General features: G+C 47.8%; 1 protein-coding gene and 1 long non-coding RNA gene across 4 annotated transcripts in view; one reads left to right on the top strand and one right to left on the bottom strand.

Moving 5' to 3' along the window:
• LYPLAL1 (lysophospholipase like 1) overlaps positions 1-13,630 on the bottom strand; it is a 72,320-nt gene extending 58,690 nt beyond the window's left edge. The window contains exons 1-2 of the mRNA XM_068279685.1: positions 13,564-13,630; positions 13,212-13,436 (exon numbers count right to left, since the gene is read on the bottom strand). Coding sequence (XP_068135786.1) covers positions 13,212-13,436; positions 13,564-13,624 — 286 coding nt within the window. The 5' untranslated portion in view covers positions 13,625-13,630. The remainder of the gene's footprint in view (positions 1-13,211; positions 13,437-13,563) is intronic.
• Positions 13,215-19,042, top strand: part of LOC137570990 (uncharacterized) — a 354,595-nt gene continuing 348,767 nt past the window's right edge. For all 3 annotated transcript variants that reach the window (XR_011031268.1, XR_011031270.1, XR_011031269.1), the window contains exon 1: positions 13,215-13,416. This is a non-coding gene — a long non-coding RNA (uncharacterized lncRNA). The remainder of the gene's footprint in view (positions 13,417-19,042) is intronic.

Below are 19,042 nucleotides of genomic sequence, written 5' to 3'. Positions count from 1 at the left end.
GTTTCCACTAACGCGAATTCGCATGCGTTCCCCGCATGCAAATTCGCATAACCAATAAAAGTGAATGAGCCTGTGTCCACTTGTCAGGAAAACGGAGCGTTTTCTTGTGCAGGAAAAATCTGCTCAGCAGAGCCATCCGAATTCGGACACCGCATGCGATTCGCATACAATGTATTTAATAGGGAATTCGCATGGTGTTTTTTCATGCAAATTTTCATGCGAATTCGCGTACGATTTCGCATGGAATCAATGAAAAAAGCACACAGGCACTGACATGGTTAAATTCACACACAGCATCATCCATGCGAAATCGTATGCGAATTAGCGGTAAAATTCGCATACAACCGCATGCGATTTCGCTCCTGCATGCGAATTCGTCCGCGGAGAATCCGCGGCGATTTCCCACCGCACTAGTGGAAAAGCACCCTGAGAGAAAATGCATGCATGCATCAGAATCAGAATCAATTTATCAGAATCAATTTATTTTCGCCAAGTAAGTTTGCACCTACAAGGAATTTGTCTTGGCAGTTGCTTAACAAACACAAACATGCATGGTTACAAAGAAGGCTGTGGAGTCTGAGGAGGTTTGGGTACCTGGAGTCGGAGGTTTCATAAATTGTGGAGTCAGAGTTGCAGTCGGATGATTTTTGTACGGACTCCACATCACTGGTTACAAATGTTTCAGAACTGCACATGCCCAGAACGCTCCAGATGAACAACTACTATGCGTAGCTGTTTGGGAGCGCGATTGAGGGAACATGTTGAAGACAGAACATGCGCCTTTGGGTTCAGCTGGAACTATAAATGGTAGGCATAGCTCCAAAACTAAAGGAAGGCTGGAAAAAAACTGAGGGACCACAGAGTTTACGGGGCACTGAAGAATCCAGGGCTGTGGAGTCCGAGTCGGAGTCGTGGAGTCGGAGTCGTGGAGTCGGGCAATTTTTGGTGCCTGGAGTCGGAGTCGGGAAAAAATGCACCGACTCCGACTCCTAATGAATTTGTAACTGTAATTAAAATAGAAAATATGATAAAATGTTCTATTTCTCAGATAAAAGTCATTAAAAATAATGTATATATACACTATATATACAGTAATAGCTGTGCCCAGTCCACAAAAATGAAATAAACCAATCAAAATTAGTTACTTGTGCGGCTTCAATAAAGCAGTCCCCGTATTTTTAAGGTCAGATATACATATCTGATTGTGACTGTATATATGATGTGTACACAGGAATCTCTTATATATACTAAATAACATCTATGCTGTAAGAATAAAGCCTGATGTGTAGCTGTGTCACTAATAGAGATGGTCAATGAGATGGAAATAATTCTGCATTGATGCTGATTTATGCAAATGTATGCACTCCCTTTGCTGATGAAATCAAATAATTTGATATGTTATTAAAAATTTGGTTTGGTGACTACAAATTAAAGGGAAACTGAGACGGATGAAAAGTAAAGTTTTATACATACCTGGGGCTTCCTCCAGCCTTCTTCAGGCTAATAAGTCCCTCACTGTCTTCCACCACCCGGATCTTCTGCTATGAGTCCTGGTAATTCAGCCAGTCAGCGCTGTCCGGCCACATGCCGCTCCCACAGCCAGGAACATTCTGCACCTGCGCAATAATGCTGCACAGGTGTAGTATGCTCCTGGCAGCGGAGTGTGTGCATGCGCACTACGCCTGACTGGCTCAAGTACCTGGACTCATAGCAGAAGATCCAGGTGGTGGAGGAGGACAACGAGGGACTGATTATCCTGAAGGCGGCTGGAGGAAGCCCCTGGTATGTATAAAACTTTAATTTCATCTGTCTCAGGTTTACTTTGTTACACAGTAGTACTATACTCTACATATGCACTCCCCACAGAGCTGCAGGGAATCCACTGAGAATGTTGTGCACATTGAACACAGAGGTGTTGTCTGTTTACAATCTCCTCATTCCCCTGCAGAGTACCTGCACACCACTCTTACATGTACCCACACTTACATTGCCTAGGGCCTGATCCATGTACAGATTGTGCATGAAGAATGTGTAATAGAGGAAGAATCTCCTCATTCCCCTGCAGAGTACCTGCACATCATTCTTACATGTACCCACACTTACATTGCCTAGGGCCTTATAGATGTTCTTTGTTCCGGTTTGTACCTTTTACAAGTACTCTTACCAAGGACTAGTTTTAGTCTAAAGGGAATAAATATAGTAGTCTACATATCCTTCTCACTTCAGTTGTCTTGTAAAATTCCTAAGCGTTGGCAGTTAAGAGACGAATTACATGTTACATACTTTTAATCAACAAACTTGTAATATGCAAATTAGAGGAGTCGGAGTCGTGGAGTCGGAGTCGGTGGAATCCTAAACTGAGGAGTCGGAGTCGGTGGATTTTTGGACCGACTCCACAGCCCTGGAAGAATCCCCAGGTATGGCCACCTAGTTAGTCCTGGGAACCCTTTAACATAAAACATCAAGCAAAATGTATTACTGTAGTATCATATTAACTATCTTTTGTGGGTGGCGATAAGGGCAGATGTGCGTTTCTGGCCACAGTCACTGGTACAACTTGCATGAAGAGACTGTCGCCTCACAGTTAAAAGGATACCCGAAGTGACATGTGACATGATGAGATAGACATGTGTAGGTACAGTGCCTAGCACACAAATAACTAGGCTGTGTTCCTTTTTTCTTTCTCTGCCTGAAAGAGTTAAATATCAGGTATGTAAGTGGCTGACTCAGTCCTGACTCGGACAGGAAGTGACTACAGTGTGACCCTCACTGATAAGAAATTCCAACTATAAAAACACTTTCCTAGCAGGACTGAGTCAGCCACTTACATACCTGAAATTTACCTCTTTTAGGCAGAGAAAGAAAAAAAGGAACACAGCCTAGTTATTTGTGTGCTTGGCACTGTACATACACATGTCTATCTCATCATGCCACATGTCACTTCGGGTATCCTTTACAGGGTATGTGCTGCCTTTCTGTGTCCTGCCATTGTTCCAATAACATTGGCCAGTCGCCTAAGGACTCCTAGTCATAGGAGTCCATTCACATGGCAGTGTTGGTAAATCATCCCTTTTAACCACTTGAGGACCCACCCTTTACCCCCCCTTAAGGACCAGCGCTAGTTTGATTGATCTGTGCTGGGTGGGCTCTGCAGCCCCCAGCACAGATCAGGGTGCAGGCAGGGAGATCAGATTGCCCCCCTTTTTTTCCCCCTATGGGGATGATGTGCTGGGGGGGTCTGATCTCTGCTGCCTGCGAGTGGCTGGCGGGGGGGGCACCTCAAAGCCCCCCTCCGCGGCGAAATGCTCCCCCTCCCTCTCCTACCTGGCCCCCTTTGGTAAGCCGGGCTGCACAGGACGCTATCCGTCCTGTGCAGCCAGTGACAGGCTGTCTCCTGTCACATGGCGGCGATCCCCGGCCGCTGATTGGCCGGGGATCGCCGATCTGCCTTACGGCGCTGCTGCGCAGCAGCGCCGTACAAATGTAAACAAAGCGGATTATTTCCGCTTGTGTTTACATCTAGCCTGCGAGCCGCCATCGGCGGCCCGCAGGCTATTCACGGAGCCCCCCGCCGTGATTTGACAGGAAGCAGCCGCTCGTACGAGCGGCTGCTTCCTGATTAATTAGGCTGCAGCTGGCGACGCAGTACTGCGTCGCTGGTCCTGCAGCTGCCACTTTGCCGACGCACGTTATGAGTGTGCGGTCGGCAAGTGGTTAAAGCTACTGTCATGTGTAGTAGCGAGTCCTGCTGCTTACTGCACCTCCCATTAAAAGGACAACTGAAGTGAGAGGTATATGGAGGCTGCCATATTCATTTTCTTTTAAACAATCCAGTTGACTGGCTGTCCTGGTGATCTTTCATGCATCAGTAGTGTCACCCACAAAAAACAAGCATGCGGCTAATCCAGGCAGAAACATTTGATCTGCTGCATGCTTGTTCAGGGGGTGTGGCTAAAAGTATTAGATGCACAGGATCAGCAGGACAGCCAGGCAACTGGTACTATTTAAAAGGAAATAAATCCGCCTTCATATCCCTCTCACTTCAGTTGTCCTTTTAAGGTCAGCGACTTGGGCAAGTCGCATCCACTAATGGGGCCTTTTAAAGCGAAACAGAGGGGCACAGGAGTGATTAAGACTAGCGGTAAGCATCAAAGACTAGGGATGCTCAAATTCGGCTTCGGGAGATACCCGGATTGTTGCTATCCGGATATCTCCCAGTAATGCTGGGCGGGGGGGTCAAGCTTACCTCTCTGACTTCTTTGCTCGTCCCTTGGCACCTCCCACAATGCGGTCCAAGTAGCGGTCACGTGACTACAAACACTTCCTTCCTTCCGGGTTGAAGGAGGAAGTGTTTGTAGTCACGTGATGCACGTGGACCGCATCGTGGGAGGTGCTGAGGGACGAGCGAAGAAGACGTCAGAGAGGTAAGCTTGACCCCCCCGCCCAGCATTACTGGGAGATATCCGGATAGCAACAATCCGGGTATCTCCCGAAGCCGTATTTGAGCATCCCTGTCAAAGACTCATGCCCACACATCACAGTAGAAACCATTTTAACCACTTGTCGACCGCACACTCACCGCACGTCGGCAAAGTGGCAGCTGCAGGACCAGCGACGCAGTTATGCGTCACCGGCTGCAGGCTAATTAATCAGGAAGCAGCCGCTCGAGCGAGCGGCTGCTTCCTGTCAATTCACGGCGGGGGGCTCCGCAAATAGCCTGCGGGCCGCCGATCACGGCTCGCAGGCTAAATGTAAACACAAGAGGAAATAATCCACTTTGTTTACATTGTACGGCGCTGCTGCGCAGCAGCGCCGTAAGGCAGATCGGCGATCCCCGGCCAATCAGCGGCCGGGGATCGCCGCCATGTGACGGGGACAGCCTGTCACTGGCTGCACAGGACGGATAGCGTCCTGTGCAGCCCAGATTGCCAGGGGGGACAGGGATGAGAGGGAGGGGGGGAATTTCGCCGCGGATGGGGGGCTTTGAGGTGCCCCCCCCCCGCAACACCCAGGCAGGCAGGAGCGATCAGACCCCCCCAGCACATCATCCCCCTAGTGGGGAAAAAGGGGGGCGATCTGGTCGCTCTGCCTGCACCCTGATCTGTGCTGGGGGCTGCACAGCCCATCCAGCACAGATCAGCTAAAACAACGCTGGTCCTTAAGGGGGGGGGTAAAGGGTGGGTCCTCAAGTGGTTAAAGTGAAAATAATGTAATAAAAAAAGTTGTTCATTTTTACAATAATGATGAATAAATGATTTAGTCAGTGTTTGCCCGTTGTAAAATCTTTCCTCTCCCTGATTTACATTCTGACATTTATCACAAGGTGACATTTTTACTGCTGGCAGGTGATGTCACTGGAAGGAGATGCTGCTTGCTTTTTTGGCAGTTGGACCCAGCTGTAATCAGCGGTTATTTCCCACAATGCAATGAGGTTCACAGACAGGAAACTGTCAGGACCATGGTCATGACATCCCATTGTGGGAGGGGTTTCACCACATTATCAGCCATACAGCGCCCCCTGATGATCCGTTTGTGAAAAGGTAAAGATTTCTCATGTAAAAGGGGGTATCCGCTACTGATTGGGATGAAGTTCAATTCTTGGTCACAGTTTCTCTTTACGCTGCTCAGGAAGTTTTTCCAGTTTGTGTCCCCATGCATAATTATTGTGATCAAATGGCTTTAAAACCTTTAGCTAGCACAGGCATGGGCAAACTTGGCCCTCCAGCTGTTAAGGAACTACAAGTCCCACAATGCATTTGCCTTTATGAGCTATGACTGTGGCTGCCAGACTCCTGCAATGCATTGTGGGACGTGTAATTCCTTAAAGGGACACTTAAGTCAAACAAAAAAAATGAGTTTTACTCACCTAGGGCTTCCAATAGCCCCCTGCAGCTGTCCGGTGCCCTCGCTGTCTCCCTCCGATCCTCCTGGCCCTGCCAGCAGCCACTTCCTGTTTCGGTGACAGGAGCTGACAGACTGGGGACGCGAGTGATTCTTCGCGTTCCCAGACACATTAGCACCCTCTATGCTGCTATATGGTATATGATATATGCTATAGCAGCATAGATGGCACTATTGTGGCCAGGAACGCGAAGAATCACTCGCGTCCCCAGCCTGTCAGCTCCTGTCACCGAAACAGGAAGTGGCTGCCGGCGGGGCCAGGAGGATCGGAGGGAGATGGCGAGGGCACCGGACAGCTGCAGCGGGCTATTGGAAGCCCCAGGTGAGTAAAACTCATTTTTTTGTTTGACTTAAGTGTCTCTTTAACAGCTGGAGGGCCAAGTTTGCCCATGCCTGAGCTAGCACTAGGCTAGCTAGTACAAGTGTCCGGCACCCCCGATCCACGTCGCTCCCCCAGTTATACATTACCCAGCCTGGATCCAGCAATCGGCGCAGCCTCCCCGCACAGCTCCGGTCTTCACTATGGGGAGGATGGCACACGACGTCATGACATCATGCGCAGACCCGATCCTTCCCATAGAGAGACCGAAGCTGTGCAGAGAGGCTGCGTGATCGCTGGATCCAGGGGGGGGGGGGGGAATCGCAGGCAATCGGGGGGAGCTGGACACTTGTATTAGCTAGCCTAGTGCTAGCTAAAGGTTTTAAAGCCATTGGATTACATTTATTATGCATGGGGGACTCCTGGGGCCAGTAAGCGGTATGCCTGACACAGTGTAGGGCATACTTCTAAGGAGGTTAACTGAGCACTTTGGCTCGGGTAATGACGGAAACATATGCATTAACCTTCCTGGCGGTAAGCCCGAACTGAGTTCGGGCTATGCCGCCGGAAGGCACCGCTCAGGCCCCGCTGGGCCGATTTGCATAATTTTTTTTTTGCTGCACGCAGCTAGCACTTTGCTAGCTGCGTGCAGTGCCCGATCGCCGCCGCTACCCGCCGATCCGCCGCAATTCCTCTCGCCGCGGCCGCCCCCCCCCCCCAGACCCCGTGCGCTGCCTGGCCAATCAGTGCCAGGCAGCGCTATGGGGCAGATCGGAGTCCCCTCTGACGTCACGACGTCGATGACGTCGGTGACGTCATCCCGCCCGTCGCCATGGCGACGGGGGAAGCCCTCCAGGAGATCCCGTTCTTTGAACGGGATCTCCGGATCTCCGATCGCCGGCGGCGATCGGAGGGGCTGGGGGGATGCCGCTGAGCAGCGGCTATCATGTAGCGAGACTTTGTCTCGCTACATGAAAAAAAAAAAAAAATTTAAAAAAAAAGATTTGCTGCCCCCTGGCGATTTTTTTGCAAACCGCCAGGAGGGTTAAGATAAGGAAACAGCCGGCACCATCAATGATAAAGTTTCTGCTCTTTTATTGCATATAGGACTCCAGCAGATAAAGCAACGTTTCAGGGTGGCATACCCCTTTGTCAAGCTTGCTGGAAATCAAGATACATACTGACTAATAACAAACATCTTTAAATAGTACACATGGTTGGCAGCATCCAATGAAATTCAAATCTGTCTACCCCAATCATAACAGTCCTAAGCTAGTGGACCTGATGGGGAACTAGAGTGCAGCTGCCATGATAGGTTGCCTTACTATGGAACCACCCACCTGCTTTATTCCTCACTGCCTGGCCAGTCACTGTCCCCCTTGGTCCGCCGGATATCACAGCGGGTCCCGCCCTGCATGCTAGGCATTGCCGGCGGATTCCCTATGTGTAAACACGCAATGGGCGGAGCAAATGCTCCGTCCCAGCGTGTCTCGGCGGACTCTGTGGAGACGTCAGCGGCTGTCAGCCGCCGACGTCTCCAGTTGTATGCAGGAAGAACGGCGCCGCCAGCCAATCAGGAACCTCCCATCTATTCACAGCGTGGCTGTCGCCTGGCAACCATGATCAACATGTAGCCAGCGCGGCGCCACCATTGCATCAGTATAATCAGTTAGCATCCCAACACTTGTCACAAAAGTCACAGACTTCAATCACAAATAAAAGGAGAGCATCCGAGCAGGAAAAAGGCATAGCAGAGGGGAGAAAGAGAGGAAGGGAAACAGGGGAAAGAGTTTAGAAAGTAACAAGTAGCAGAAAAAGGGAGGGGGAAAGGAGGGAAGGGCCTAACTTTAGTGTACACAAGAGGCAGAGAGTTGGTAAATCTCTAAAGAGACAATACAGAGCAACCAGTTGTCACAATGGGCCCAGGGTCGTATGATAATAAAACAACAAGACAGGCTAAGGCTGGGCACAATGGAGTCCCATGATGAAAAAGATAAAAAATAAAAATAAAAAACTTATAAAAAAGGCAATAAATCAAGCTCCCTATTAAGTCCTCTTGGCTCCATTGTGTCCAGCCTCTTAATCCAATAAGCCTCCCTCCAAAGTAATTTTTTGATACGGTCACCACCTCTCCTGAGAGGCTCTACCCTTTCAATGACCATAAATCTAAGCTGGCTAACATGGTGGCCCATCTCTGCAAAGTGATAGGCCACCGCCTGATCCGTGAGCTTCTCTCTAATTGCATGTTTGTGAGATGATATACGTTTTTTAAGTTTTTGTGTGGTCTGACCAATATACAATAGCCCACATAGACATTTTAGGGCATAGACCACATAATCTGAGTCACAAGTGTGCCAGCCCCTAATCATAATTTTAGTGCCCTGATGGGGATGGGACAGTGATGGGCCCTTGATGACCGAACTACAATGTACACAATTGAGACAGGGATAAGTCCCTCTCCTTTGTGTTTGTGTAATATGGCCATCAATATTAGTGTCTGCATGCACCAAGCGATCTCTTAATGTGGGAGGTCTTTTATAAGATATGAGGGGAGGGTTCCTAAAATGTTCAATCTCAGGGAAGCTATCAGACAACAGGTGCCAATGGCGCTTAATAACTTTAGATATACCCAGACTATGTGTATTAAATCTGGTCACAAAGGGAATACGATTTTGAGTCTGTTGCCTATTTCTCTGTCCCATACTATGTGTATCCACTCTAGCACGTGCCCTCTGCAGTATCTCAGTGGGATACCCCCTATTCTCAAACCTATTTTGCATCTCATCAAGTCTGGTCCCACGCACAGTACCATCCTCAACAATATTCTGGATTCTCTGAAATTGACTAATAGGCACCGACCTTCTAGTAGCCCACGGATGGAAACTCCCATAATGAAGGAGGGAGTTCACATCCGTGGGCTTGACATAGAGGTCGGTACCCAACCCATCACCTCTCCGATAGACTAGTGTGTCTAGAAAGCTCACTTGTTCAGGTGAGGAATGTATAGTGAGTCGTATATGTGGGCATCTGCCCATCAATTCAGTAATGAACATCTCCAGGGTCGAATGTGGCCCCGCCCACACGCAGAAAACATCATCTATATATCTATGCCATTGTCTGGCGTATTTTTGAAATAATGCATTGGTGTATACGTACATCTCCTCGTACACCCCCATGAAGATGTTAGCGTAGGACGGGGCCACATTCGACCCCATAGCCGTGCCCCTAACCTGTAAGAAAAAGTCATCATCAAATCGAAAATAATTAAACTGTAAAACAATCCTTAATAGATCACATATGAATTTAACCTGTGGACCTGAAAAATCTGATGCTGTTTCCAGCATATATTGTACTGCCTCTACACCCCCATCATGAGGGATGGAGGTGTAGAGGCTCTCAACATCCAACGTAACCAATAAGCATGGGCCCTGTAGGGGTTCCATGTTGCGGATAATGTTCAAAAACATTTGAGTATCTCGCAGATACGACTTGAGCCCCACTACATAAGGTCTAAGTATGTGATCTAAATATTTAGCTAGTGGGGAGAAAACTGACTCCACCCCTGCCACTATAGGGCGGCCCGGGGGATTATCTAGCCGTTTATGTATCTTGGGACAAACATACAATACGGGGGTGATGGGATGGTCTTGTGTAAGGAATCTTGCCAGTTTCTCGTCGATAACCTTGGCCTGCACGGCCATAGATATTGTTATACTGATACGTTCTTGATGGACACTAGTATGTATCGGACGGAGGTCTTGAGACAACTCTCCGATACATCTACTTACCAAGAATTGGATAGGGATCCATTGGCCAATATTCAAGAACGTATCAGTATAACAATATCTATGGCCGTGCAGGCCAAGGTTATCGACGAGAAACTGGCAAGATTCCTTACACAAGACCATTGGCACCTGTTGTCTGATAGCTTCCCTGAGATTGAACATTTTAGGAACCCTCCCCTCATATCTTATAAAAGACCTCCCACATTAAGAGATCGCTTGGTGCATGCAGACACTAATATTGATGGCCATATTACACAAACACAAAGGAGAGGGACTTATCCCTGTCTCAATTGTGTACATTGTAGTTCGGTCATCAAGGGCCCATCACTGTCCCATCCCCATCAGGGCACTAAAATTATGATTAGGGGCTGGCACACTTGTGACTCAGATTATGTGGTCTATGCCCTAAAATGTCCATGTGGGCTATTGTATATTGGTCAGACCACACAAAAACTTAAAAAACGTATATCATCTCACAAACATGCAATTAGAGAGAAGCTCACGGATCAGGCGGTGGCCTATCACTTTGCAGAGATGGGCCACCATGTTAGCCAGCTTAGATTTATGGTCATTGAAAGGGTAGAGCCTCTCAGGAGAGGTGGTGACCGTATCAAAAAATTACTTTGGAGGGAGGCTTATTGGATTAAGAGGCTGGACACAATGGAGCCAAGAGGACTTAATAGGGAGCTTGATTTATTGCCTTTTTTATAAGTTTTTTATTCTTATTTTTTATCTTTTTCATCATGGGACTCCATTGTGCCCAGCCTTAGCCTGTCTTGTTGTTTTATTATCATACGACCCTGGGCCCATTGTGACAACTGGTTGCTCTGTATTGTCTCTTTAGAGATTTACCAACTCTCTGCCTCTTGTGTACACTAAAGTTAGGCCCTTCCCTCCTTTCCCCCTCCCTTTTTCTGCTACTTGTTACTTTCTAAACTCTTTCCCCTGTTTCCCTTCCTCTCTTTCTCCCCTCTGCTATGCCTTTTTCCTGCTCGGATGCTCTCCTTTTATTTGTGATTGAAGTCTGTGACTTTTGTGACAAGTGTTGGGATGCTAACTGATTATACTGATGCAATGGTGGCGCCGCGCTGGCTACATGTTGATCATGGTTGCCAGGCGACAGCCACGCTGTGAATAGATGGGAGGTTCCTGATTGGCTGGCGGCGCCGTTCTTCCTGCATACAACTGGAGACGTCGGCGGCTGACAGCCGCTGACGTCTCCACAGAGTCCGCCGAGACACGCTGGGACGGAGCATTTGCTCCGCCCATTGCGTGTTTACACATAGGGAATCCGCCGGCAATGCCTAGCATGCAGGGCGGGACCCGCTGTGATATCCGGCGGACCAAGGGGGACGGTGACTGGCCAGGCAGTGAGGAATAAAGCAGGTGGTGGTTCCATAGTAAGGCAACCTATCATGGCAGCTGCACTCTAGTTCCCCATCAGGTCCACTAGCTTAGGACTGTTATGATTGGGGTAGACAGATTTGAATGTCATTGGATGCTGCCAACCATGTGTACTATTTAAAGATGTTTGTTATTAGTCAGTATGTATCTTGATTTCCAGCAAGCTTGACAAAGGGGTATGCCACCCTGAAACGTTGCTTTATCTGCTGGAGTCCTATATGCAATAAAAGAGCAGAAACTTTATCATTGATGGTGCCGGCTGTTTCCTTATCTTCTTGCTGATCGTTCCAGAGGGCTGCTGGACCATTAGCCAGGCACATCGAATCGTTTAACCTACAGAGGGTGCTGCTACACTACTACATACGGAAACATATGCATTATGCAGGTTCTGTGGATGCAGTTTAGGCACTGATTATGCATACATAGTGGCAGAACCTGCATAACTTCGATGTGTCAGGATTTAAAGGGATGATTTGGAAACCCTGACAAATGGAGTACGAGAGAGAATTCACCCTGGGAGACTTGGGCGCAGGATACAGCTAGTATATGGTTTATCCAGCTGCTGCACAGGTTCCCGGTGACGTTAAATACTATTCCCCCTCTAGGTCGACGTGGATAATGGGGAATGAAATAATGTGGCTTCCAGCAATTGCTGCTGGAGGCCGAATTACGTTTCATAAGTAACTTCATCTCCGTCTTCTGACGGCGCTGAAGTTACTCCCTGGAGCGCATCGGATCAAAGCGGCAGCATGGGTAAGTTAACCAACAACACCCCCCCCCGTTCCGCAGTCAGCGCTGGCTAATTTAAATTTTGATTACAAGTAGCTACTCTGTATGAGCAAGCCTAGTTATAAGTTAGAATATTTGCACTTCCTCCTACCCTCCTAAATCGTGGTACATTTTCTCTTTACATTTTCCAAGTATCAGACTGTACCTGAAAGTCAAGAGGCACTCAGAATTAGGTTAACAGAGAACAGATTGTAAGCTTGCAAGGGCAGGGACCTCCTCCTGTTGTTTCTAAAGCTAAGTACACACATGCAAGAATTGTTACCCATAAGGGATAAAGAAACGATCCCTCGGCGTAAATTTGTGGAATGATGCTGTACAGACACCTCCCTAGCCTTGAGGCTAGCGATGTGTTTTGCAGATATAGGATGACGATCAGTGGTCAATGTAGCACTTCAATCGGTCGGCGAGGCTTGTAAAAAGAAGTGTGTGTGTGTGTGTGTGTGTGTGTGTGTGTGTGTGTGTGTGTGTGTGTGTGTGTGTGTGTGTGTGTGTGTGTGTGTGTGTGTGTGTGTGTGTGTGTGTGTGTGTGTGTGTGTGTGTGTGTGTGTGTGTGTGTGTGTGTGTGTGTGTGTGTGTGTGTGTGTGTTCTTTATTCTGATGTAATTCATCATATGAACTTGTTGTAGTGTCTGAATCTATATATGTTCCACAATATTTGTTTTGTACTATGTAAAGCGCTACGGAAGTTGTTGGCCCTATAAAATAAGTTATCATACGAAGAATATGAAATCCCTGAACTTCCTCTTTTAACAAGGTGACCAGTCTTTCTCAAAATAAATACAAACACTGATGGTTCTTATTAACACAATAATAATAATACTGAACCCCGAAATGTCCTAGAAACCTAGTTATATGCAAAAACAAAATAAAAAAAGGACAACTTAAAAATGCTTGGGAACTACAATTCCCAGAATGCCCTTCCACAACCGCAGGTGCCCAAACTCCCTACAGACAGAGCCGCAAAGGGGAGGAGGGCAGCCCTACGCAGAGCTGCACGAAGGAGGGAGACGCACCTGAGCCGTGCAGGAAGATGACGGAGGCCGTGTGCTTCCCCGCTGGACCCACCACACAGCGAGTCAGGGAGCAGGAGGCCGCCATGACACCGCTCTGGCTTCTCCCAGCACACTGCGCATGCTCCATGCCAGTACTCTGTCTGCTTTGCGTCGTTCGTGGCGTAGAACTGGCGGTGATGAGGGGAACAGGGTGTGTAACCACTTGGTACGTGTTTATCTGCGTTTCTGAGGAAAAAAAATATTTATGACAGTATATCATTGGTTTTGCAGTTTTCTTAGTAAAATGGACGCAGGCTGTGGCTATTAAAGTGAACCTGAGGCAAATAATAATAAAAAAAAAGTTATACTTTACCTATGGATACTCCAGAGGCTTTCCACATCTTCCTTGACCCCATGTTCTGACTTTCCAGCATATTTGTCAAGCCAGCGTACGTTTTTGTCTGCGCTTGCACAGCGCTTTACCGCAGTTAAAAAAAATGCACGCTAAAATGTATGGAACGATAGTCTGTGGTGCCGCTGTGTGTTTAGGAGCCATCTTTGATTATGCATAGAGTTCGAAAAAAAGATACAACCTGCGCTATTTTTCCACACAATTCATTTGTTTTCAAAATCACTGGCAACTGAAAATACTTAAAACACTCTTGAAAACGCACAGTTGTGCGCAGGGCTGTGGAGTCGAAGAGCCGGAGTCAGAGCAATTTTGGGTACCTGGAGTCAGAGTTGGAGTCGGTGATTTCATAAACTGAGGAGTCGGAGTTGGGAGTTGGATGATTTTGTACAAAATCCACAGCCCTGGTAAGTATTAAACTAAGGAGTCTGAGTCGAGGAGTCAGAGCCATTTTTGGTACCCGGAGTCGGAGTTGGTGGTTTCATAAACTTAGGAGTCGGAGTTGGATGATTTTTGTACAAAATCCACAGTCCTGGTAAGAAACTAAGGAGTCGGAGCCATTTTTGGTACCTGGAGTTGGAGTCGGTGGTTTCATAAACTGAGGAGTCGGAGTTGGAGTCGGAAGATTTTTGTACCGACTCCACAGCTCTGGTTGTGTGAGTGATCCATCCCTCAGAGCGGTGGTAGTTTAGTGGAGGAGGATCCGTCCTCTTAAGTATGTATCACAATTTAAAAAAAACATTTAGGACAAGGAAATAGGACATGGACAGTATTACTTTTCTTGGGGTAAGGCTTAAAGAGAACCTGGGATGAGGGGGGCAAAATAATTCATACTCACCTGGGGCTTCCTCCAGCCTCATGACCAGCCTTCTGCGCCATTCTCCCGGGTGCCTCCGTTCCCCTATTATCAGCCCCAGTAATCTGCCTTCAGTCTGGTTCTTCTGCATATGTAATGTGTTTTGTGGTGTATTTTTACACATACTCATTCTGGGTGGGAGAAATATCTCTGTAAATGACAATTTTTTTTATTTTTTTACACACAATTGTCCAGTTACAGAGATATTTCTCCCACCCAGCATGGGTATGTGTAAAAATACACCCCAAAACACATTATACTACTTCTCCTGAGTACGGCGATACCACGTGTGACACTTTTTTGCAGCCTAGGTGCGCTAAGGGGCCCAAAATTCTATGAGTACCTTTAGGATTTCACAGGTCATTTTGAGGCATTTGGTTTTCAGACTACTCCTCATGGTTTAGGGCCCCTAAAATGCCAGGGCAGATTAGGAACCCCACAAGTGACCCCATTTTAGAAAGAAGACACCCCAAGGTATTCCGTTAGGAGTATGGAGAGTACATACAAGATTTTAATTTTTGTCACAAGTTAGCGGAAATTGATTTTTATTGTTTTTTTTCACAAAGTGTCATTTTCCACTAACTTGCGACAAAAAATAAAATCTTCTATGAACTCATCATACACCTAACGGAATACCTTGAGGTTCCTATACTGCCCTGGCATTTTAGAGGCCCAAAACCATGAAGAGTAGTCTGGAAACTAAATGCCTCAAAATGACTGTTCAGGGGTATAAGCATCTGCAAATTTTGATGACAGGTGGTCTATGAGGAGCCGAATTTTGTGGAACCGGTCATAAGCAGGGTGGCCTCTTAGATGACAGGTTGTATTGGCACTGAAGTGCAGGAAGCGCAGGATGTTCTCAAATCGTGACATGGCAGCAGAGAACATGGGCATGTGATGTATTGGGTGCGTAGACCAATAAGACCGCAATACATTCTTTTTGACTAGACCCATGTTAAGGAGAAGGCCCAAAAAAATGTTACGTTCGGAAACTTGAGTGGTTTCTACCGAAAAGGCTGGTAATAGTAGCTTCTTGGATTGGCGGTTGCTTATTGTGTGGCATAACGGTTGGTCTCAGCCACAATTAAGTCGTAGAGACCAGCAGTGATCAGAAAAAAAAATTCTGTCACTGCGGTGGGGTGGGTGAGGGTTTGGCCGGGTGATCAAAAGCCCGCAGGGGGCAGATTAGGGTCTGATCTGATGGATAGGAGTGCTAGGGGGGGACAGGTGGTGACAGGAGGTGATTGATGGGTGTCTCGGGGGGTGATTAGAGGGGAGAATAGATGCAATCAATGCACTGGGGAGGTGATCGGAAGGGGGTCTGAGGGGGATCTGAGGGTTTGGCCGAGTGATCAGGAGCCCACACGGGGCAAATTAGGGCCTGATCTGAAGGGTAGGTGTGCTAGGGGGTGACAGGAGGTGATTGATGGGTGTCTCAGGGTGTGATTAGAGGGGGGAATAGATGCAAGCAATGCACTGGGGAGGTAATTGGGGGGGGGGGGGGGGGTGCTGATGGTGTGGTTGGGTGATTGGTTGCCCGCAAGGGGCAGATGAGGGTCTGATTTGATGGGTATAATGGGTAGCAGTGACAGGTGGTAAGAGGAAGTGATTGATGGGTGATTAAAGGGGAGAACAGATGTAAATAATGCACTGGGGAGGTGATAAAGGAGGGTCTGATGGTGTGGGTGGGTGTTTGGGTGTACGCGAGGGGCAGATTAGGGTCTGATCTGATGGGTACCAGTGACTGGTGGTGACAGGGTGATTGATAGGTGATCAGGGTGTGATTAGAGGGGAGAATAGATGCAAGCAATGCACTGGCGAGGTGATCAGGGGGGGGGGGGGGGGGGGTCTGAGGGTGTGGGCGGGTGATTGGGTTCCCGCAAGGGGCAGATGAGGGTCTGATCTGATGGGTAGCAGTGACGGGGTGATTGATGGGTGATCAGTGGGTGATTAGAGGGGAGAACAGATGGGGCAGATTAGGGTCTGATCTGATGGGTAGCAGTGACGGGGTGATTGATAGGTGATCAGGGTGTGATTAGAGGGTAGAATAGATGCAAGCAATGCACTGGCGAGGTGATCAGAGGGGTCTGAGGGCGATCTGAGGGTGTGGGCGGGTAATTGGGTGCCCGCAAGGGGCAGATTAGGGTCTAATCTAAAGGGTAGCAGTGACAGGGGTGATTGATGGGTGATTAGAGGGGAGAACAGATGTGATGTGATGTGAAAGGGGGTGATTGATGGGTGATTGACAGGTGATCAGTGGGTGATTACAGGGGAGGTTAGATGTATACAGTACACGGGGGGGGGGTGTCTGGGGAGGATCTGAGGGTGTGTGTGTGTGTGGGGGGGGGGGGGGGGGTGATCAGGAGCCCCCAGGGGGCAGTTTAGGACCTAATCTAAAAATAGCGTTGGTAGTGGCAGGGAGTGATTGATGGTTGATTAGGGGGTGATTGGGTGCAAACAGTGGTTTGAGGGGGTGATCGGGGGGTCTGAGGGGTGCTGTGGGCGATCAGGGGGCTGGGGGTGGCAGGATCAGTGTTTACTAGGGGGGCTGCCTCCTGCCCTGGTGGTCCCTCGATCACCAGGGCAGGAGGCAGCCTGTATAATATGCTTTGTATATATTATAAAGCGTATTATACGCTTACTATGCGGCAGATTGGGGGTTAACAACCCGCTAATTGGCCAGTGGGTTGACGTCACAGGTGGGCGGAGCCAAATGCTGGCGATTGCGCCCGCGATCGCCCGCAATCCCCGCCCCCAGGAGTCGCCGCCTATAGGCGTTAGCCGGTCGTTAAGTGGTTAAAGTCCAAAATATTTTTATTGTATCTCAAAATTTTGATCCTCAGATTTGCCCTAACAGTTGCGCTATGCTGCAACGTGTGGATTTACACTTGATATTTTGAGAGGAACTGTTGCGAAAATCTTAAAATTTAAAACACATACAAATAAGAAGTACATTTCTCCCAGAGTAAAATGAACCATAAATTACTTTTCTCCTATGTTGCTGTCACTTACAGCAAGTAGTAGAAATCTTACATTACTGACAGATTTTGGACTAGCTCATCTTCTCATAGGGGGGGTTCTCAAGGTTTTCTTTATTTTTAAAAGCACTTAGTGAATGGCAGTTGCTCTGTCCAACTGCCAAAATAGTGTGCAGGGAGGCTGGCCAGCATCTTTGTGTAAATCTTTTTCAGGGAATGTCTTTATAAAGAATAATGGTCATGCTATGGAGAGATGGACTAATCCAAAACCTGTTGGTAATATCAGATTTCTACTACCTGTGACAGCAACTTAGGAGAGATGTAATTTATGGCTCATTTTACTCTGGGAGAAATGTACTTCTTATTCGTATGTGTTTTAAATGTTAAGATTTTCGCGACACTTACTCTTTAGTGCACAGTATGTGCATAATAGTGTGTGCTCACCTCTTTTATATAAAAACACATATATAAGTAGATAAATACTAGTTCTACTTACATAATAGATGTATGGCACTGTCCATGTTATGATTTCTGTGAATTTTATAAAGGAAAAGCAGAGAATCCTATTCTAGGCAGTTTCCATCTTGGTTACCTTTGAATGAAGCTAATCCTGACATTTCCTTCCTTACTCTTTTTTTCTCCTTTGTCTTTGGGGCGATTGTGCTGAGATTCTCGTTCTATTGATGCAAGATTTTGCCGCCCAATCGCGGACCCGAACGAGATTCCGGGGCAAGCGGCGGGAAGTGCAGAGTGTGAACTTGCCCTCATAATTAATTTGAACTGATCAATAAGTTTGTGCTGATGCACTTTTTGGATAGTTTTGTTTTGTATTTTTTTTTTCCTTTTTCCACTTTTAACCTCTTGAGGACCACAGGCTTACACCCCCCTAGTGACCAGGCTATTTTTTACAATTCAGCACTTCACAGCTTTAACAGCCTGCTGCAGGGCCATACAACTTAGCACACAAATGAAGCTTTCCTCCTTTTGTTGCCACCAACAGAGCATTCTGTTGGTGGCATCTGATTGCTGCTGCGATCTTCTTCTTCTCCTCCTCCTCCTTCTCCTTCCTTTTTTTATTTTTTTTTAATTTTATGCTTTTTTTTTGTTGTTGTAATAAATGTCCTGATTTTCTTTTTATATCCCTCCCTACCATCCAATCAGTGATCACCTCTCATAGGCATCAGCCTGTAAGAGAGGATCACATTGTGAGCCGCTCCTGGGGACAGCTTTGTCACTAAGCTGTCCCCATACAGCGCTGCGCATAGATCGCAATGCTGTATAAAAACACGTTGTGTTGTCTCCTAACAGCCTGCTAGCCGCAATCACGGGCTAGCAAGCTGACCACTGAGCGGAGCTCCGTAACAAGAGTGGGGAAACGCGCATGATCCCCGCTAATCTCCGCCCCCAGGATTTGACACCAATTGGCGTTAGGCGGTCCTGGGGGAGCCACTCTGTGGCCGCCAATTGGCGTTAGGCGGTCCTGGGGGAGCCACTCTGTGGACGCCAGTTGGCGTTAGGCAATCCTGGGGGAGCCACTCTGTGGCCGCCAATTGGCGTTAGGCGGTCCTGGGGGAGCCACTCTGTGGACGCCAGTTGGCGTTAGGCGGTC

Source organism: Hyperolius riggenbachi, chromosome 4 (assembly GCF_040937935.1).
Source record: "Hyperolius riggenbachi isolate aHypRig1 chromosome 4, aHypRig1.pri, whole genome shotgun sequence".
NCBI classification, from domain to species: Eukaryota; Metazoa; Chordata; class Amphibia; order Anura; family Hyperoliidae; genus Hyperolius; species Hyperolius riggenbachi.
The sequence above is the reverse complement of the archived record's forward strand: the minus strand, read 5'-3'. Positions and strand labels throughout refer to the sequence as shown.